Genomic DNA, 20,821 nt, shown 5'->3' on the forward strand with positions numbered 1-20,821 from the left:
TCGTGTTAGAGGACGTTGTTTCCAAACGGACTTGCTTAATCGTCAATATGCTTTGTGCTGCCACCTGTGGACAACCGGAAGAAGTGCATCAAAGACTCAGTCACACTTTAGTCAACTGTTTGGATTTTCTTTCATTTGTGGAAATATGATACAGTTATATTACAGGTATTCAAATGCCCCAGGAGGGTGGAGGTGGTTAGGGAGGGGGGGGGGGGTTTGAACCAAAAGCAATGGGGTGGAGGGCACCAGACACTAAACGCTAAGACAGCGACCCTCAGAAAATCGACAATAAATACTCAAAACGCACATTTTAAAAACAGATCAACTTCTTCCTCGTCCTTTTAGCAGCAAGTTGGTGAGGGGGAGAAAAAAAAAAAAAAGACGACGCCAACAACAAGAGGAGCGCCTAAACAAGAACCCGCACTCGAATGCCTCCGAGAGGAAAATGAAAAGTAAACTCACATGAAAGCTGGTGGAGGTTGTACTTTTTTCCCCTTCCTGTCACATTTTTTTTTCTTTTGTACCTTCCGGCCTTGCTCGCCAAAAATATCCATCCTCCGTGGCGCGCCTGTGTCACAGACAGGACTTCGATCATCCGTCTTTTGTTGTCCTCGTGGTCGCCAAGCAATGTCGGGGGCACGTCCACACAAACAAAGAAGCATTCACACCTGTGGACAATTTAGAGTCTTCAATTCCACGAGCATGCATGTTCTTGGAATATGGGAGGAAGAAAAGTTCTCCAAAGAAAGCCAGAGGTCGGATTCAAACCCAGAACCGCAAAAATGTGCTAACCACTCGAACAAGGCGCTGCTGCTTGTTCTCATTACGCTTGCGTGACTTTTCAGCTGATCAATATCGGCTGAAAAAGATCTTATTGTTGAATTTTCGAGTCAAGAATAAAATATTGGATTTGTTTACTTGATTTGACATCCATCCAAAAAGGTATCGTGTTGGGATACCTTCATTCAGATAAACATGAATTAACTGAGACACTTTGGATCGCATCAGGACTCGGTTTCGGGCTCAGGTTAAAAAAAAACAAAAAAACATGATCAGGCCTTGCTAGTATATCACAGGATAAACAAGCATTCACATTTGCGTTCACACCTACGGACAATTTACAGTCTTCAATTAACCTAACGTGCACGTTTCTGGCATGTGGGAGGAGAACACGCAAACTCCACGCAGGAAGGCCAGATTCCAACCCAGAACTGTGAGCCAGAAGCGCGAACCAGTCAAAGACTTCATGTAGAAAATAGATCCTAAAATGTCTTCCACGTGGCTTCATGTACAAAACATTCATCGATATAAATTACACCAGTCAGTGATGACGACGACGAAGCCAACGGCGCGACGCGACGCGAAAGCAACGTGACCGCCGCGTCCCAGACCACCCAACGGGAATGAGTGCGAGGCGAGTTTTCGGGGGAGGGGGGGAGTCAACAGTCAAAGTGCATCTCCAGCGAGTCGTCGAAGGCGCGGCCGTCGTGGCCCGCCGCCGAGAGGAAGGCGGTGGCGACCGGCGAGCCGGTGGCGCCGGCCACGTTGAGGAGGGCGGCGCCGGGTGGGCCGCCGGGCGGCCCCCGCAGGGCGGCGGCGGCGATGCTGGTGAGGTTGATGCCCAGCGTCAGCCGCGTTTGCTCCAGAGCCTTCTCGGGTACGGCGAAGGCCTCCAGCTTCTTCTCGCCGTTGGCCATGTACGAGTTCTGGCAGCCGCGACAGATGCAGTCCTGGCACGCCTACAACACGCACGCACAAAAAAAGGTTCGATAGAAATATGTAGAGAGACATTGTATGTATGTAGTTTCTTTTCTTTGCTCTATTAATCATTTTTTCAGAAATATGCAGGAAAGTCCAAATCAAGAGTTTTAAATGTGAAGCTGCTCACCTTGCGGTTGGAGTAGCACGGACATCGCTGCCCCCTGCAGGTGAGCACCGACGGGTTCTGTGTGGCGCGGCCGCACTTGCAGCCTTTCTTCTCCACGGGCTTCTTGTACAGCGGCTTGGAGGGGCTGGCCGGGTGACTGAGCGGGTGAGCGTGGGGGTGGGGGGGCCCGCGGGGTTGCGAGCGGGGCTTGGGGGCCCTGGCCTTGGCCTTTTTGGCGCCCCCATGGTGCTCCCCCGTCTTCTTGGGCGGCTTGCCGGACCCCGGCGGGCCCTTTCCCACCTTGGGGGGGCCACCGTTGGGCACGGGTGCCAGGTGGAAGTGGGGCGTGGCGGCGGAGAAGTCGTACACGGGGGTGGCGGCAAGGCGGGGGCAGTGGGGTGCGCCATCGGGAGGGGGTCCCCGCAGGAGGCTGTCGATGGGAAGAGGCCGCAGCTTCTCGCTGTCGCTTTCCGAACGGGAACGCTTGCGGTGGCAGCGAGGCGGACCTCGGGGGACGGTGCTGGGGGATTGAGGGGGGGGCTGCGGGTGAGGGTGGAAGGGGTGACAGCTGCTCTCCAGGGGGAGGGCGGGGCAGAGAGGTCCATTGACGGAAGGAGGCGTGGGGGGGTCGTCGGGCTCGGTGTCCGTGTCCAGAGTCCGCAGAACCTCCTCCACGCTCAGCAGCAGCGGCCCCCCTCCGTGTTTCATCTCGTCGCCGAAGCCGCCCATGTCGCAAAGTGCCGCCACACCCCCTAGCGGGATCTCCTCGCAAAAGTCCTCCTGCTTGACGACCGCTCGGCTCGGATCCAGCGAGGCGACCAGTCCGTTGCAATCGTGAAGCCCGTTGACGCCGGCGGTGACCTCGTCGGGATGCGGCGCTTCCTCGGGTGGCGCATCCGCTTCCGCGACGTCGGGTTCAGGTTCGCTCTCGGCCAACCGCAGGCCCTCGTTGAGGACGGCCTGCAGGTCGGGCGAGTCGGCGGCGGCGCCGGCGATGTGTGCGGCGAGCGGCGAGTGCGTGATGTACAGGCAGAGCTTGCGGTAGCAGCGCACCAGCAGGGACAGCTGCCGGTTCTCCTTGAAGCGCGAGTAGTCCTTGCACCAGCTGCACGACGGCTTCAGCTGCATCCGCTGACCTTTGCACCCGCGACACACGTAATGCTGACACGACGAGTCGGTGGGCGCCATGGGATCCTGCAACAGGTTACCTGTGACGCAAGATGACACCAAAGATTATTTTTGAACGTTGTCAACAAGCCCTCAAAAAGAAAACACAAACAAGCCATTTTATGTACGCTCAATAAAGGAGAAACTATGCTCTATTATTCTTCATTTTTATATAAATAAAATTGTATTGCATTTTCGGTGCTCGTGTGAAAGCTTGGGCTAATATAAAAGTAGTGTTTTGGCACCTAGTAGTGGCTTCTTGGTGGCAAGAAACTATGTTGAAGTGAGTTGAATTGCAACATGTTGCGCTTTGCCGCCCTCTTGTGGCGCCATGGTGCAAGTAAATAAGTACAAGTAATTTGAGGAGCTTTTGATGCAGCCACCGAAGCCAGTTTTACTTACTGATAATTTTGCAGCCATGTCAATGTCCGAAACATTTTCAGACGCTAAATGATAAGAAAAGTGACTTTTGGCCCTTGCGTGTTAGACGGCTCACCCAAAACACAAAACTGATTAGTCAGCCAGTACAAACTCAACTGTCTTCACCTAACTAAGCAAAAGTGATTAAACTCAGTCGACTCTCGACGACGCGTGCCATCCACTTTCCTTCTTTTTTTCCCTTTCATCATGATCATTACGTCTGGAATTGATGAACTTTTCCTCCTTCCTGTCTCCTCACAGCTGCCCCAAGTGTGTTTATTTATATTCCGCGGCGACAAGCGCTCTTTGAGCTCGGCTTCCTTAGCAACGCTGGCCTGCGAGCGTCTGCAGCTGCATGCAGGAAAAAGGATGAAGGCCCATTGATAAGCGCAACCATAGCTCGTTTGGGCCGCTATCAGATTTGATCTTTCATTCAGAGTGAGGAGGATAAAAAAGAAAGAAAACATAAAACAAATCAAATTAACATACCGATCCACCCACTTTCCATATGGTGCGACCCGTCTGTGGCGTGGGCTTTAAGCGCTTGTTCATGGATTTTTACAGCATGAAGGCAGGAACAAATGTTACTTGATAAGATAGCATGACAAGAGTTGTTGGGGAATTCTTTAAAATGTGTTGGAATAAGTTAATGAATTATTTTTAATTATATGGTTTCTATTTCTCTCTCTTTTTTTTTTGTAACATCCCAAAAACAAACAAGCATCCACTGTTCCACTTTTGGCTTCCGGATGAGCTGGAGCCGATCCCAACCAATCGCAGGGCAAACAAGCATTCACACTCACACCTATCGCAAATTTAGATTTCAATGTAGCTAACGTGTTGTTTTTTTTTTTTAAATAGGGGAGTTGCAGGAAGTCTCAATTGTGAGGCAGAGCTGCACAAACTTACAGGAAAGAAAAAACCTGCAGTATGATGTATGGATTCACAGTTATGTTTGCAGCTAAATATTGAATTTTTAATGCAAATTATTAAAACTTTTAGTCACTGTAAACTCTTCTCGAGTCACAGAAATGCAAACAAGCGCGCACAAGAGCACAAAAGGGGGTGTGTCGTGATGCTGTAAGATGCGTTCACTGCCTCTGGAAAACAGATGCTCACGAGTCACGAGACCAACATTTCATCACTTTCCCCTCACGATCGATGTGCTGACGTGCCGAACATGTTGCAAACAATACTTTTAGCCTAATGTAACCAAGATGACACTTATAACGCGCCAAGGTTCTGATTTGTCAGCAAGCTACCAGAATGTGAAATAGTGCGACGGATATGGAAGACGGTGATTCAAAGTGATGCGCGACAACGACTTGGTTAGATGCATTGCGCCTAAATTGTGAATTACTCATGAAAATCGGGTCTTCCGACAGCATTTGAACGCGGCGTCGTCGAAAAAGCTCGCATGGCAGCTGACAACAACCACGCAAAGCACACCAGTCATTTATGCAAACACCCAAGCGAGCAAACGTCCGTGCACGCGTTTGCACGCGATTGTTGCAGCGTTGCACTCACCGCAGACCAAGCAGGACACAGACTGCCGGAAGAAAGGCAGAAGCTTGCACAGCTCGGCCAGGGCGCGGGGGTCTCGGGGGTCGCACTGCAGCACCGAGCGGCTCGCAGATACGTAGAGCGACGTCGCGTTCACCGGGTTCATCGCAGCGGCCGGTCCGCTCGGTTCCGATGCGTTCAAAGCAGCAACAAAGTGTCCGGGAAACACAAACACGACACGCGGTGAATGGACTCTGGGGGCTTTGAAGACAACATAAGAGGGCCCGGGTCTTAATTGCGCATCCTCAGTCCCATCACGAATACATCTTCAATGCTGAGTCGTACACAAGCAGACCCTGGTTCGGTTCTGTGGAGCATAGTGTGCGGACCGGAGCCTGAACGTCGCTTCAGAGCCGCTCGGTCGGGGCTCTCACACGGGGGCTTTGGTGAAAAAAATGACCCGCTTTGCTGCGGCTGCCCCGCGATACTTCCATAGTTGGTGTGCGTGCTAGGCCCGGTTTGCTGCCGTCATGTAAGGCGGGCTCGGTACCGGAGCAGTCGGCTTCCGCGTCTTGTTATTGTTCGCCGAGATTCATGGCGGCCCACAACAAACCAAGCACAAGGCCGCGGCGGCGTAGCCAACAAGCTCCCTCGGCCACAGGCAACAACCGCCTGGCCGCCAACGAGCTCGCAGTCGCCTCCAGGAGAGAGTTAGGGTTCGTCAAGGACGAATTTCGCGGCTCCTCCGGTTCGGTTGGGAGCCAAAAGCAGAGGGCAGCGGAAGCCTCGGGCTCTCGTGACAGCGCCAGCAGCCTGAGCTACACCGGAAAGCGGGCTGGGAAGCAGGCCGCGGGGGCTGTTCACGGTTGTCAGCGGGGTTCAACTCTTGCCGTTGCTCCCCTCGGTGGGCTTGAGGCGTCCAAAAGGAAGCTTGGAACCGAAATAAAAATTCCCTTCGAGCGTCGGTGCAGCCAGCGGGCAAGGAAACGGAATTTAGTCCGTGTTTGTGTTGGATGCTACAGCTAGCAGCGGCGTATTCCTCATACCGCCCGTCAGCTTTCCCACACACATCCACATGGGGGCGCTGTGGCGCAAGTCTCGCGAGGATGTTTGTGACGTAGACTGACGTCATGACGGCGCTCATGAATGAACTGTCTGATAAAACAAGTTTGTTTAAAAACTACAAAAAATAAACATTACAGATGTTTTGAAGTAGGTTATTATTTTAGATCTCGGAAATAGCCGAGCCTTTTTATCTTGCTGTTGCATTTAAACTGCTCTTATTGCCTAAGATTTGGAATTGCTGCTTTTGTTATTTGCATTGCCCAAAATTACAATAAAGTCTGTGAAATGATAAAAAAAACAGATAGAGACGGAGGCATTTGCAATAGTTAATTCTCAATATTTTGAAGGATATGAGCCACTGAGAACGTAAATCAGGAAATTACATTTCTGTCATTTTGCAGTTTCATGGCTGCTATAAAATCTTGATTTCTAAGGCAGATACTTTTTTGCTGAAGAAATGTTTCTCCGATTTTGCCATTGTTTTGGCAAAAAACAGCATTAATCGACCAAAGTTCCCAGTGTCTCAAATAATATCAACATTCAGCTGCTCACAGTGCAGGTTCGTGGGTTCAAATTCTGGCTCACCTGCATCCTTGATGAGGATGACCACTGCAAAAAAACGGTGAGATGATTGAAAGACAACTTTTAATATTTAGCCCGTGGTTTCCTTCCTTGACTGTGACTAATTCTTCTTTTTGGGGATTTCAGCAGTGTCTCGCGCCACAATGTTCTTATGATCATTATGCTTAGTAAGTTAGTAGCTTTCTCCCTATGAATTTTCTTCTTAGCAGGTCCGTGATTCCCCTTGAGTCACACATTGTACTAAAAGAAACCTTTGCGCATATACAGAGTACAATGACAATAAAGGCATTTCTGATTCTGATATATGGGCACAATGATGCCAAACTGGCAGCTTCTTTCCGACTGCCTAATGATATTTACCACTTCACACACGTGTGAATGGTGCGCAAGCTTCCTATTTTGTGGCGCGTCGTCGCAGTACATAAGGACAACCAACACGCAGAAGAGCGGAGCGTTAAAGGATGTGGACCGCTGTCGAGACCAATGTTGGATTTTCCTCCTTATACTCGGACTTGCGCTTATACCAGGTAAATTTATTGGACACAACTCGCTTAGCTTGAGGTTCAGACATTTTTGTCCAATCGTGTGTTGCCATGTCAACGTCATTGTCCCAAGTCCATGAGCATGAGAAGCGCTGGCCAGTGTAACTTAAACATGCAAGATGTCCAAATCATCGTCACAGAGTTGTTGCCACGGTAAAAAAATACATGGCCCACCACTGCAGATGTATTTCTTGTTCTGTGTTGCGACAGTGGACTCCAGCGTTCCGGACGTGCGTCTACCTTGCTGCCGCGGCGTCGGCTCCAGGAGGCTTCCGAGAATCAAGCGATGTTTTGGGCAAAAACCGCGAGAGGACTGCAAGCAGCACGCTTTCCTGTAAGCGACACAAACAAACACAAACACAACATGGCAGGAGTCTTCTTTTGATTCGGATCGTCCCTGGAATTTAAGCGACGGGAACTCAGCTCGGGACCTGCGTGGGGCAAAATCGTTCAATTTGAACTCTTTTGTAGCATCGTAACCAAGAGTGTCAAAAAGTGGTGCGTCAGTCCTGCGGCGAAGTGGCTCAAAGACAGCAAGTTGAAACACTCAACAAGTCTTGAACATTTGTCAACCATCCAGGATCTTAATACCAATCAGAAACAGATGGGCCCTCAGTACCGACTCCTGTGGGACGCCAAAAGTAATATATTGAGTAGACATGATCATTCACGTTTTTTTTTTGTCACCGGTAAAAATACGTTCATTCAAATAAAATGTTAAAGATCTATTTTCAGGGGACCTCTGTGAATGTATTCACCAATCACTTTACAACAGCTGAAGTAGGCATGATGAATAAAAGGGCTTCCATAAAATATGTAGAACACGATCAACCAGAATTAAAATACAGAAGAACAGACGGGGTGAAGACAATCATGGTGCAACCTTGCTGATCCTCCCACATTAGTCATCGTCGCTCTGTCCACTCTGATCAACTATTTCAAGCTCTCCCGATCACCGACTCATTACTCGAGTGTTTGTTACACGCGTATGCAAGACGCCCTTGGACTCGTTCTTGGAACGATTTTATTTTGCCAACCCCGTTGCCTTTGACCTCCCTGCCTCATTTTCTGGATTACATGACGTGACTTCAAACCCCTTCCCAGTCTTCTCATCTGGACTTGAGGCAAATAAAGTGAACTCCGCAGTCCGCCTTCTCCCACACGTAAAGAGTTAAAAGGTTGCAGGAGGAGCAAGACGGGCCGCTCAAAGTGTTTGTGACATTTCAAGGGTTGCAATGACAGTCGGAATGTTAACAGCACAAAAGAAGAACAACGTTCCCACAGCGTGTTGAAAGGAAACGAAGGAGGAAGAGGAGAATCTTACATCAACACTTGCTCACTCGCTCCTCGTAAACAAAATCATCTCTCTTTACGATCATTCTCCAAATGGCTTTCATTTATTTGGGGCGCATTTGTCGTCGGTGCTTATCGCGGCAGAGTGAATCCTTGTTTAAACTTATTAAAACACACTTTTATGTTTTAGTAATAAAAATATAAATATCGATAAAAATGAATACAAATTAAAACAAGTATTTCTTAGTTGTTAGAGAGCAATCATGTCTATTATTATTAGATACTAACAACCTAACCTCAATTATTGTGTAATCGTAAACCTTTAAATAACGACTTGGGCTGTTCCGCTCTTCCGTGGAACTGCACTGAAGTCACACACTTCTCTTGTATTCTAAACAAAAAGCCAACCCAAAAAATAAAAATGCGCTGTCGAGGAGTCGCGACTGATGAACAGTCTATTCCGAGAGTGCTCGGGATTATGACGAAGCGTCGAGCTCATCAAATGTGCACTTGTGCTAATTTGTCACACTTTCTGCTTGTCTTCCATTTAGAACAAGTTCAAGTGTCCTCCGGACGTGTCCATGCGCTCCGCCAACTGAACACGTCCCACCAGAGAGACAATTTCTATTTATTGTTTTTCTACATTAATATTCGTTTAGCCCAAAAAGTTATTTTTGTATATTTGTATCTTTTTTTAAGTTACAAAAAATGATTTTACAATGTTTATTTGGTGTCAAATAAATAAACAACTCACTCTATAAATAAAATTGTATTATATTGAAAAGTGAGCCAAGATTTTGCTGTTGTTTTTGATTGCAGTGCCACTCTTGTCCACTTGATGTCGCCAAAGAAAAGTGAGGGCGTGAAACTCGAGGCAAGTCGGTGCACTTTTTAAGTTTACCACTGTCTTTTAGGAACGTTTTTTAAATATTCCCAAGAGCAATCGGTATTTTTTCTTATTTTAAGAAAAATATAAATAACGAAATAAAAGTTACAAGAGACAGAATGGCGGAAAGCATGCTGTGGCAGACCCAACAATTTCTAAACATCTTCCACATTTACTGAATCATTGATGAGGATTGTTGTCAGCAGACCACACACGCACACACATTTTGTGACACCAAGCAATACACATCCTTCCTGTTTGCGTGAAGGAGGGAGAACACACGCATGCAGGAAGGAATCACGGACACGTTTAGAAATCACCACTTGTGTCGACATTTTCCATCACTCAGCACTTTTTTGACACTTGACATATTTTTTTTTCTCGTCTAAGTGTGTACTGTACTCAATGACTTATTTACTTTGTGCTGCCACTTTTATATTAAATACATGCAAAATTGACTGATTTTTTTAATGTTCATGAGGATTAAAAAACACAGTGTGATTAAAATCTAATGGCATCAAATTTATATCAATCAAACAGCTCAAATATTTTATCATAATTTAATATAAATTGGAAGCATACTTCTTCAACTCGTTTATTTTTCGCGGTGCAAGTTTTCGGACTTTCGAATTTTGTGAACATTTCCTCATCAGCGAATTGATGACAGAAGCTATCAAAGTTCAGACGGGGTGCTTCTCCGACGCTGCTCACTCGAGTGATTCCCAGCAAACGAGGGTGTCAGTCATTCAGAAGAAGAGTCCCGAAAGAGAAAACCAAGGGAGGATGACTAAACGCCGACATGATTCGACTTCCGCTTTTTGGCGCCTTAAATTTGGATGTCTGAGAGTTGTCGCTTCGCACACTTCTCCAACACGCAAGCGACAAACCTTTCCTTTCCATTCTTCCTGTCTTCTACAATACAATAAAACATGATTTCTATTGCGCATTTCACAACTGTTAAAATGTTGACCTCTGGAAGCCTTCTGAAGACTTTTTTGCTGGCCGCCGTTCTGGTGGCCTTGGTCCAGCGCGGACACGGACAAGGCGAGTTGATCTTTTGATTTGTGTTGGAGGACGATGCTAAAGTCTGGTTGCATTTCGGTCCAGTAGGGAAGCCCACTGAATGCTGCACGAAGGTGAGCAAAACGGAGATCACGGAGGAAGTCTTCGCATTCCGGGTGGACCGAACGGCTCAAGCGCCGTGCGTGCCCGCCGTCACGTGAGTATCATTTCAAGTTTGGACTCTCCAAACGTTTCCGTGAAAACATGTGCAGCAGCGCCCCCTCTGGCCAATCACAGCTATCAACACAATCAACGTCTGCTCGCAAAGACTCGACGCTAACGCTTGTCGTCCTGCAGTTTCTATACCAAGGACGGCTTCTACTGCGCCGCTCCGCGCAGCCTGTGGGTCATCCAGAAGGCCGCCGCCATCAGGTAACGTTCACCTTCATCCTCATCCTTATCATCGTCATCCTCATCTTCCTCTCGCTTTGCGTCCTCACAGGAAGGCCGCCGCCACCCAAGCTTTGACCACCGGCCGGCCCTCCAAAAGCTCGTTGCTCGCCCTCCTCACCTCCGCAGCATCTTCATCATCATCGCCACCATCATCATCCTCAGCTTAATCCTCCTTTCTCACTTCACGAAGCAGACAAGCACTTTGTTGGAAGATGAAGATTGAATCACTTGAGTGTCGCACAATTATTTGTTGGGTTAATAATTGAACGGAGTGATAATGTTTATTTATCAGCCAAACTTGTTATATTATGTAACTTATTTTGTGTCATGAATGACAAATTTTATTTATGATGTCATGATGGGCGTGTTAATCACCAATAAAAAAAAACGATAAAATCAACTAAGTGCAAACTTGTCTCGTGTGTTTATTCACATTTCAATCGTGAATTTAAGTGAACAAGTGCTGAGCATCACATTTTGGAGGTTGGGGGGGGTTCATTCTTGCATTTGGGCAAGGCGAGCCAAAGTCGCGAATGCACTTTCACTCTTTTATGAAACACACCAATACAAAATGAAAACACTCACAAGGAGCTGCTGTTGATCACATTGCCGTGTGGTGCGCAGGCCCAAGACACAAGCAGGACCCGCTCCCCCACCAGAAGCCAAACAATTCAAATTCAGTTCAATCTTTGGCTCGTCAGACCCATGAATCCTCTTTCTCATGCTCTGCGAGACGTTCAGGTGTCTCTGGGAAATCCCAGCCACGTTGCCATGTTCAAGCAAGGAGTGCTTCCGTCTGGCCGCTCCACCAAACAGACCTGATTGGTGGAGCGCTGCTAGTTGGTCGTCCTTCCGGAAAGTCTTGATCACCTGACTCAAGCGCTTCCCCCAGCGATTGCTCAGTTTAGACAGGCGCCTCATTTCAACAATTCAGGTGGAGAGGCACATTTGAACTCGTGGACAACAATTTTCTCATCGCTAAGGCAGCAGCTGCCATTTTTATTTCTACCTTCTACGGTCACAAGAAACGGAACTTTTGACCGGTTGAGTGAAACCGTGTACGGCCGTTGGGTGGACGAATTTGGTCGGTCAGTGAGGCGAGGGGGACGAGATGTCAAGAGCAGATAAGAAGTGCAACCAAAGCTGCAACGGGATGAGACAGCGGCGACTTGAAGGACTTGACATTGTTTCCATGCGACTCATGTAGTGACATGTCATGAAGAAATTGATGACAAGGTATAAAAAAAAAAAGTCACACAAATATCCGGTAGTGACACACAATCACGACATGTTCAGTTTGTTTCACAATGCAACCTTTTGACTCGGTGAGTCAACTGAGAATTTGAACTTTTTTTTCCATGTCCTCAAACGTGGCTTCAATTGCCACATTATTCAAACGAAAAACTAATTATATCCTTTTAGTCTGTTTGAATATGATTGTTTGAAAAAAAAAAGTATATTTCACTTCGAAATCTATGGCATGTTAAAATAAAATGTTGGAATTTTTGTGCTCAAAGACCACATCTGATTTTTAAAACATGCGCCAGTTCATTCAGAAATAATGTAAAAAAATATATAAATTAAAAAAAATTAAAAAGTATTAATACCGAAAAATGCCAATACCGAACTGCTCATTTTAAATTTCATTTAAATATTTTCGTGCTACTTTCTGACATGTGAGCGTAAATTAGTGTTCCTTCATTTCTTCATCAGCATGTCGATGAAAGAAGGTAAAAAAAAAAACGGATGTGGAAAATGAAACTCGGAAAGATCCGCCGTTGGTCACTTTTAGCAATTCCCAGCAAACAGTCATTGAGAAAAAGAGCGCCTGAGAAAGAGAAAAGCAGGAAGAAGGGTGACGAAAGCACGAGACAACCTCACTTCTGCTTTTTGACGCTTTAAAAGCGGCCGCTCGAGTTGTCGCTTCACACATTTCTCCAGCACTCAAGCGAGAGACAAGAAAGCTTTGGACTTTTCTCCAATCTTCTTCCCGGCGGTGATAAAATGCTCAACTCTCCGAAGACTTTTTTGCTCGCTACCGTTCTGGTGGCTTTGGCCCAGCGCGGACACGCACAAGGTAAGTTGATCTTTTGATTTGTGCTGGAGGCCGAAACTAAAGTCTGGTTGCGTTTCGGTCCAGTAGGGAAGCCCACCGAATGCTGCACGAAAGTGAGCAAAAAGGAGATCACGGAGGAAGTCTTCGCATTCCGAGTGCAGATTCCTCAAGCGCCGTGCCTGCCCGCCATCATGTGAGTATCACTTCAGCTGCTGCTCTTGTTTCTTAAAAGCTGCTCATCTGGCTTGCGTCAACTCGGAAATTAGAAAAGCGAGCAAGAGTCTGAAGATGACTGCGCTATTTTTCAGCCCTGCTGGCCCACTCAGGCAAATCCAGATTTGGATTTGGTGACATCTTGAGTTTCTGGAGTGAATTTCATTTAGAGGAAAGTACGAAGAAAATATATATATATATTAATAAATAAATATATAATATTTTCCTGCCATCTCAGTTTGAATTTGAATTATCGCTAGTTTGAAATTCAAACTCAAATGGGACGCAAACTTCCATACATTAAGTACAGTCAGTTGAACGCTGCAGCTTTCAGGAAAACATGCGCAACAGCGCCCTCTAGTGCTGCTCCCGCTGGAACTACATTGTCTCAATGACGCTAAGCTAACCATGCTAATTGTTGTCATTGTGCAGCTTCTACACCAAGAATGACTATTACTGCGCTGCGGTCAACGCCCCATGGGTCCGCCAGAAGGCTGCCGACATCAGGTGACGTTCGCCGTCATCCTCATCCCAATCATCTTCATCATCATCCTCATCATCCTCTCAATTTGCGTCTATACAGGAAGGCCGCCGCCGCCGCCGCAGCCGCACAGGCTTCAACCAGCAGCCCGCCATCCAAAATCTCGCTGCTCGCCATCCTCACCGCCACCCCTTCATCATCTCCACCTTCATCATCGTCCTCCTTCTCCCCTCGCCTCCGACCGACACTTCGTTAAGAAGACGAGCACTTTGTTTGGTGGATGAAGATTGAATCACTTTAGGGTCTTGTAATTATTTATTGGTTATTTAATAGATTATTTATTGGCAAACTTTGATTCTGTAACTTATTTTGTTTCATGAAATTGTTTCTATTTATGATGCCAAAATAGGCTGATCACCGTTAGTGGTCACTAATAATAAAAATAATAATTAAAAAAAATAACTTGAAGGATTGTCTGTCGTTTTTATTCCCATTTTCATTGTTGACTTCAGCAGCGGCATCACAGAGGAGGAGGAGTTTACATATCCGCCACAGTTTGGAGGTTGGGGGTTGAAATCCGCTCCTATGTCAATTTGCATTTGCGCCTCATGCTCGCCTTGGATTTCTCTTCCCAAAACACGCATTATAGCTGCAGCAAAGACTAAATTGTTGTTTGTTTATAGGTGGCCTTTTCTTAAGAAAAAGGTCAACAACGATTACAATCAGAAATTGCTTTTACCAGCAAAATAGATTTTCTTTGAAGGCCATGGGGCAGCAGACATGGAGTGCTTGTTGCATTTAGTCACATAATACTGAACGCAAGTGGTGGGGAAACAAAAAAAAGCCGAATAACTAGCTAAACATTTGCATGTGATGGTAACATTTGTATATTGAAACATGAGAAAAAATATATTTCTAGTGGCACCTTGAGGGTCACGGCGGTCACAGCAGGATGGTCTCCGTCTGCAAGATGGATGCCGCTCGCGAGTTCCTGGGGAACGGGGCCGAGTGTTCGTTGCCGTTGGGGGCCAGCGAGGCGGCGCGCAGACTGCACTCGCGTCCGCCTGCGTAACGCTTGAGGGACAAGCTTCGACGCATCCTCCGCAGCTCGCCTTGGACCTGGAAAAAAAAATGCTCAGCAAAACATTTCGAAGGATGAAGAAGTGCAAGAAAAGGGAAGCTCACCTCACAGTTGAGGAAGCAGTACAGCACGGCCACGATAAGCCCCTGAAACGCACACGCCAAAGTTGGACGAGCGGGATTTGGGGTTTATTGGTTTATTGAAACTTGTTGATCGGGGCGATCCCCGATCAACAAGTTTCAATAAACCAATCATCGATAATCGAACCGATCACAAAATTGTGCAAAATGTTTCATGAGCATCAACACCAGTACTGCATTCTCTCTCTTTCTTTTCTTCTTTTAATTTCAAGCAGATTGCGGAGACCTGGAAGGATCCGAGCCCCAGCTCAAAGAAGATCTTGACGCGCCGCATGGTTTTATCGGTGGGCTCCATCAGGTGGACGAAGACCACGTAGTTGATCCCAAACAGAGGGATGAGCAGGAGGGTGGATTTGGCCAGACGCCTTGTACACACAAGCACAAGACCACTCAATATGACAAGAATGTTCGCAAGCGATAAGTGCCACGGGACTTCCAGGTGGCAAAAAATGTGAGTGACTACTGCGGACGTGAATGAAAATCACGACAAAAACATGTGGGATGGATTTGCAGTCTGTCTGTTTGCCGGGTCAAAACTGTGCCAAGCAGATCATTGCATTTACTTTTTCAATCGCTTGTCTGCAGTAACAGTTTGCCTTCAGTAGAGGGCGCTAACAGACTGCAAACAGTCGCAAAGATGTGTTGACGACACATCTGCGTGGATCCCGAAACATTGAGCTCGCAAAACATGTGTGGACTCATTTTGTAGCCCACTTCTTTTTTTTCCCAGCCCTAAAATCAAATTAATGTCCAAAGTAGATACAAACGTGAGCAAAGAAGAAAAGAACGGACGCCCGCCTACTTGTACTGCGACTGCTCGTTGCCGCCCACGTCGGTGCAGCGCAGCTTCTGCACCAGTATGCGAATGATGCTGATGAACAGGATGAAGTTCACCTGACACACACACACACACAGTTGAACGGGTGAACTGGAGCTGAGTGTGAGGCGAGTGGCGGGGAAAAACCTGGACTGGCTGCCAAACCAGTCCAGCACTGGTTGTTGTTGAGTGTACGTACGATGACACACGCCAAGATGGGCCAGTCCAGCACTCGGCTAGGGACGGGGTTGTCGTTCCTTTCCCAGCACCTGAAATCAACCACGCAGGATTTTATCGCGAAAACAAAGCAGCTCATTTGTTAGCAGAATTAAAACAGTATCATCAACTCATTTGCTACGCTAAAGAAGGCAGCCTTCGTAAGCATCAAGGTGCCACCACATCCCATTCGCCGCTGCGCCATAATAGAGACAACAAAAGACACTGATCGGGATGTGGTTTGCGTTTGTGTCCTCAGTCCCAACGGAACATGAGAAAATGTGGAATAAAGGAAATGGAATGTAGGAAATTTGGGCAAGTTAAAACCTGGAATTTTGTGGATATTTTAAAGTTGGAATGTTTGAATCATGTTAAAAAAAGGACTATAATAAAAATGATCAATGATGCTAATAATAATAACAACAAGAATAATGAAGAACTTTGGTGGCACATGTTGGTGGCTTATGTTTGAAAAAAAGTTCCGGAAGGACTCACCAGGTGTCATCCAGGTGGAGGCGACATAAGATCCACGCCACCGTGAACACGCCCGGGATTCCTGAAGGGCACAAAGGCACAAAGTGTTTACACTGCGGCTCGGCCAGACGCCGCGTGTGCGTGCGCACGCGCGCACGTGATGGATGGTGTCGGCAAAACGGTGTTTGGAACCCGCGTCGCTGAATGCAAACACTTTGGCACCGAGAATGATGACTCGTTTTGCTTTGGCAAAATGTCAGCAGTGTTTCGTAAGTATGGTTTCCAATCGGGGTTTGGATGTGGTTCCAAATTAGTTTGAAAGTAGAGTTTCAAGACAGGGTTGCAAGAAAGGATTCGGCACGCTCAAACTCAAGCAGATGGATCGCATCTGACTGGTGCGCGTCTTACCCCAGCCAATCAGCAAGTAGCCTGAAAGTCGCACGCAGCGGGCGTGGACCACCAGCAGCAGCGTGTGAAGGTAGAGCGCCTCCACCAGCAGCCAGAAGAAGTTGGCCATGATCGAGTAGTTCAGGAACACCAGACTGCTCTTGCAGCCCACCTGCAGCAACAGACAGGAAGTGAAAACTGAAGGCAATGCGGAGCTGATTGACGGATGCATTTTGATGACTGATCGGCGCGTGTTGATGATGTCACCAGCGAGGGCTGAACGCTGCAGTCGAGCGTGTCCTGCTCCTCGCTGGAGAAGAGAAGAAGATCTTTGGTGAGCACGGCCACGCCCCTCAGCATGAAGGACGCAAACAGGTTGATGTGGATGTAGTTCCTCATGCAGTGCAGCCTCCTGCAAACACACACACACACGCACGCACACGCACAAAAATGAGGACGATGTCGACTGTAAACATGATCAACATTTGGTGCGTGTGTGCGCACCTGAAGAGAGCGATGATGACGGTGCTGCTGAGCAAACTGATGAGAGATAAGCTATGACCCAGCGTGGACAGAACCATCACCACTTTGTAGAACACCAACTGAACACACACACACACACCCACATATCATCATCATCATCTAAGGTCATGACGTGTTTGTGCAGCCGTCTGAAATGTTCAGTGTTGCCTGCAAAGTTTGAGCCCGAAAGGATCGTGTCAGACTTAAGAGATTCTTCTGGAAGTAGACGCACAATAAGAGGAATTCTGACCCGGCTTGTGCAACGTGCACAAAAACACGCTTACGCATACACACCTCTTGAGTAACTCCCCCACTAAAGTTTGTCTTGGTGTGCAGCTGCTGTGCGTTTTTTTTATGAGCCTCTTCGCTTTAAGATGTCCATTTTTGGAGGCATTTTGTCTTTTTGACGTGTTTGGTTTTTGGCTAGAAAGCACACACACACACACACACACGTCCTTCCTTGCAATTGTGTATGTCCGTTTATATGCATGTGCTTCAAGTGTGTGTGTGTTAAGCCGTAGTGTCTGTTCATGTCTTTGTGTACATCCATCTGTGCCCGTGTGTTCATCGGTCCAAGTGTGGGGTGGGGGTGTGTGTGTGCGTGCGTGTGTGTGTGTGTGCGTTACTGTGAATGCATGTCTATCCATGTCCGCGTGAGTGCGTCCGCCTGTTCTCGACGAAATGTTCTCCAGACGGAAAAGCCTGGAACGTCCAATAGGAAACAAACAGAAGCTTCCCTGAGATGAAGTCTCACACACACCCACACACACCCCCACCTGACAGCTCTGGACAAGATCTCATGCCAGGGGTGTAAGTGTGTGTGTGTTCATCTTTCACGCCTATTGGACGTTGAAGTGTTGTTTTTGTGTGTGTGTGTGTGTGTGTGTGTGTGTGTCTAAGTGGCACACTGTTTATCGGTGATGACAACACAAAGTCTTCTTTCATGTCTTCTTCCTGCTCACGTAAACACAGGCGGATGACGAGCACTGACAGGAAGTCGCCACTTTCCACGTGGCCATGTTGGAGTGAGCCCAAAAAAAAAACCACAAAAAAAAAAATGTGCTGGGCTCACCTCGTTGGGTTGGTCGGTGTCGTTGGACGAGCAGGCGGCAGCGATGACGGGGTAAACGTCCGACCAACCTTGCTGGGTGCATTTCCTGCTCAGGTTGCCTATGACACATCACACTCGCAGTTGATTATATCAAATCAAATCAAATCTCGCTTTTACATTCACAGTCAGCAAGTGTTTGTCAACATTTCACATCCAGAAGACAGTGAAGCTGTCTCAACAGTTGGTGGACTTAGCAAATATCTGCCAACAGTTAGCATAGATAAGCTAACAACTAGCAAATCACTGAAGCTGAGAGTTAGCAACTAATTACCCGCCAAAAGTTAGCAAACGGAAGCTAACAATTAGCAGAGAGTAGCCAACATTTCGCAAATATCCACTAAGCGTTATCCCTAGAGCCTCGTCTTGCATTAAGAAGTTTGCTAAATTAGCATCACATGCTAACGACTCACCTTTCTTGCCAAACAGGTGCTGGAGGGGCGCAGGGCAGGGCTGGGTGACCACCTCGCCCACCGCCGCGTTGCGCCAGCACGAAGCGTTGTCCCACTCGCCGACGCATCCTGAAACATCCGCAAAATAAATGCAAAGCTCTTTGAGCAAGTATTCTCGTAAGCTGGAGTTGATTAGAAAACAAACCAAGACTTGCGAGTAAAGGCTAAAAGTGAAACCTCTAGGGGGCGCTGTGAACTGCTGCAGGCCGGCGTGGCACTCTTGGCTTGCTCGCTTCATCTCCCACGTGAAGTGGCAAAGTGGAAATCTGCTCGCCGCCTGCCGGTCACAATAATTGGCGACAAGTCAAAAGTTCAGTGTGATAAATGCAGCTGCCTCACAAAAAAATAATAATAAATAAATATTTGCAATCCTTTAAAAAATGCACAATACAGTTTGTCTCCGTTAATGTTTCCCTCTAAAAGAAACAAAATGTGGAATTGCTCAGGGGTAGGGTTAGATTAATTTATTCATCATTATTAAAACCATCCTCTTCTTTGACCACAATTTACTCACATCCACACACAAAGTGCAAAATAAGAATTACACTAGAATGGATTGAGTCCATCTGTCAAATGAACATCACTGATTGTGTGTGTGCGTGTTGGGGGCTCAAGGAGAGGCTGTTTACATGAACACTCTGAAGCATTTATGAGCTGCCAGATTGTTTCAGTGCGTTTACCACACGCACACAAAAACAACTTGGGGTGAAGAAAACCCAGAACATAGCCGTTATCAGTGACATATTTTCATATTTTGCACGCATGTGAACAGTTTGCTGACTCGCGCGTGTGTGCTTTTGCTACAAAATGATAACATGGAAAAGATAAAGAAGATGAAACATTAACCAGACGCACTTGTGGCTACACAACCTCATCATATAGTTGAACACCACATGCAGTGCAGAAGAATGGGATGCCATAGTGCATGTGAATGTGACGTCACGGTGTAAGCACGCATGAGAATGTGAATGTAAATGATGGCATATGACATGAGAAGATGTTAAAATGATCATATGATGTCAAGGGAGATGTGACAAAGTTACAAGTGCATGAGAGCAGTTTAGAATAGGACATCAAACTGCCCGAGAAGAAGGAAGATAACATCATAGCAGTTGGGAAAATGAAGTCATAGAAGATGAAGAAAATCCTGACAATATGATGGACCAACCTCGTGGGTGAGGAAGACGAGCATCAGGATGAACCTCATGATCTTCTCATCCAGCTGCTCGCAGACTGCCTGACTTCTTCTTCACATTCGAGTCTGCGCTTCTTCATGAACTCACGACAAGTCCTTTAAAAGTTCACTTGATGAACAAGAAAGCCAAAAACTTTTCCATGCATGTTGAGTGCATTCGTGTAGAGGAGCACAGAAGTGAGTGCAGCTTCAAATGCAGCTCACTGAAAGGCGTGCGCGCGCTCGCCTCACGAATGGGAGTCGCGCGCGTGCAATCACGCCTTTAGCGCCACAGCGCCCTCTGCTGGACCAAAACGTAACTCTAAAAATGGCCAAGTTGAGTTCGTGTAATCAAGAGTCATGAAAGTAATTAAGTCTTTAGTTGAACAGATCATTGCAAATACTGCAAGAATCGTTTAAACAGTTGTACAAAGATACAATTTAATTCATATTTGCCTCCAAAATCCAGCGGGAAATAAAAATTCCAAAATGGCGTCCCCACATTGTTCCTTTAAAAAGCATCGATCTGTTATCCAAACTGCTTATCCTCACTAAATGTATACATTTTAAGCCACATAATTATACAAAAGTTGAATATAAAGTCGAGTATTGCGGATGTTTTGGTATTAAGTCAATTTGTTTATCTATTACTTGCCAGCATATTGGTACTTGTAAACACTGAGGAGTGATGAATTTGAAGTTATAGCTTTGAAAATTCAAGATTCCGATGTAAAAATGCATTACAGTCCAATACAAATATGACTATTGTGGACATTTTGGTACCAAAATCATGTCCATTGCTAATGTTGTTGAGCTAGAGCGTGTACATACCTGTGGAGAACTTTTCGGGCAGCCATCTTGGAATTTTGTGTGGCAGCCAGCAGCATTTTTGAAGGAGTGCAATTTCAAGATATTTACCA

The 20,821-nt window shown here is 46.7% G+C and overlaps 4 protein-coding genes and 1 long non-coding RNA gene across 8 annotated transcripts; 3 read left to right on the forward strand and 2 right to left on the reverse strand.

Moving 5' to 3' along the window:
* Positions 1-114: 114 nt before the first annotated feature.
* Positions 115-6,056, reverse strand: msl2b (MSL complex subunit 2b). Its single transcript, XM_088283113.1, has 3 exons — positions 4,982-6,056; positions 1,889-3,075; positions 115-1,739 (listed from the first exon to the last, which is right to left on the reverse strand). Exons 1-3 carry the CDS (start codon positions 5,121-5,123, stop codon positions 1,440-1,442), a joined length of 1,629 nt encoding a protein of 542 aa, XP_088139239.1. The 5' UTR covers positions 5,124-6,056; the 3' UTR covers positions 115-1,439.
* LOC148318634 (uncharacterized) lies at positions 4,953-9,038 on the forward strand. The gene is made up of 5 exons (XM_088282692.1): positions 4,953-7,131; positions 7,357-7,480; positions 7,618-7,799; positions 8,251-8,270; positions 8,991-9,038. Exons 1-5 carry the CDS (start codon positions 6,909-6,911, stop codon positions 9,036-9,038), a joined length of 597 nt encoding a protein of 198 aa, XP_088138818.1. The 5' UTR covers positions 4,953-6,908.
* On the reverse strand, positions 6,418-20,780 carry LOC148318635 (vasoactive intestinal polypeptide receptor 2-like). Of its 4 annotated transcripts, XM_088283117.1 has the most exons (15): positions 20,733-20,780; positions 19,896-20,018; positions 18,905-19,004; positions 18,689-18,796; positions 18,240-18,337; positions 17,150-17,247; positions 16,913-17,057; positions 16,667-16,817; positions 16,280-16,340; positions 15,768-15,837; positions 15,554-15,645; positions 14,978-15,116; positions 14,716-14,757; positions 14,456-14,649; positions 6,418-7,478 (listed from the first exon to the last, which is right to left on the reverse strand). In XM_088283117.1, the coding sequence occupies exons 2-14, from the start codon at positions 19,932-19,934 to the stop codon at positions 14,473-14,475; spliced, it is 1,320 nt and encodes a 439-aa protein (XP_088139243.1). In that variant the 5' UTR covers positions 19,935-20,018; positions 20,733-20,780; the 3' UTR covers positions 6,418-7,478; positions 14,456-14,472. The 4 variants fall into 4 exon arrangements, with proteins under 4 accessions (XP_088139243.1, XP_088139240.1, XP_088139242.1 ...); XM_088283114.1 differs by lacking the exon at positions 20,733-20,780 and having other exon boundaries at positions 19,896-20,115; XM_088283116.1 differs by lacking the exons at positions 6,418-7,478; positions 20,733-20,780 and adding an exon at positions 9,924-10,980 and having other exon boundaries at positions 19,896-20,115.
* On the forward strand, positions 10,203-11,138 carry LOC148318636 (uncharacterized). Its single transcript, XR_015839922.1, has 3 exons — positions 10,203-10,369; positions 10,436-10,759; positions 10,830-11,138. It is a non-coding gene; the product is annotated as an uncharacterized LOC148318636 (long non-coding RNA).
* LOC148318637 (uncharacterized) lies at positions 12,088-13,973 on the forward strand. Its single transcript, XM_088282693.1, has 5 exons — positions 12,088-12,105; positions 12,686-12,857; positions 12,924-13,029; positions 13,482-13,556; positions 13,633-13,973. The coding sequence occupies exons 1-5, from the start codon at positions 12,088-12,090 to the stop codon at positions 13,784-13,786; spliced, it is 525 nt and encodes a 174-aa protein (XP_088138819.1). The 3' UTR covers positions 13,787-13,973.
* Positions 20,781-20,821: the final 41 nt, after the last annotated feature.

The sequence above is a fragment of the Idiotropiscis lumnitzeri genome, chromosome 19 (assembly GCF_059441095.1).
Source record: "Idiotropiscis lumnitzeri isolate Australia: NSW breed Sydney's pygmy pipehorse chromosome 19, RoL_Ilum_1.0, whole genome shotgun sequence".
In the NCBI taxonomy this organism is placed as follows: domain Eukaryota; kingdom Metazoa; phylum Chordata; class Actinopteri; order Syngnathiformes; family Syngnathidae; genus Idiotropiscis; species Idiotropiscis lumnitzeri.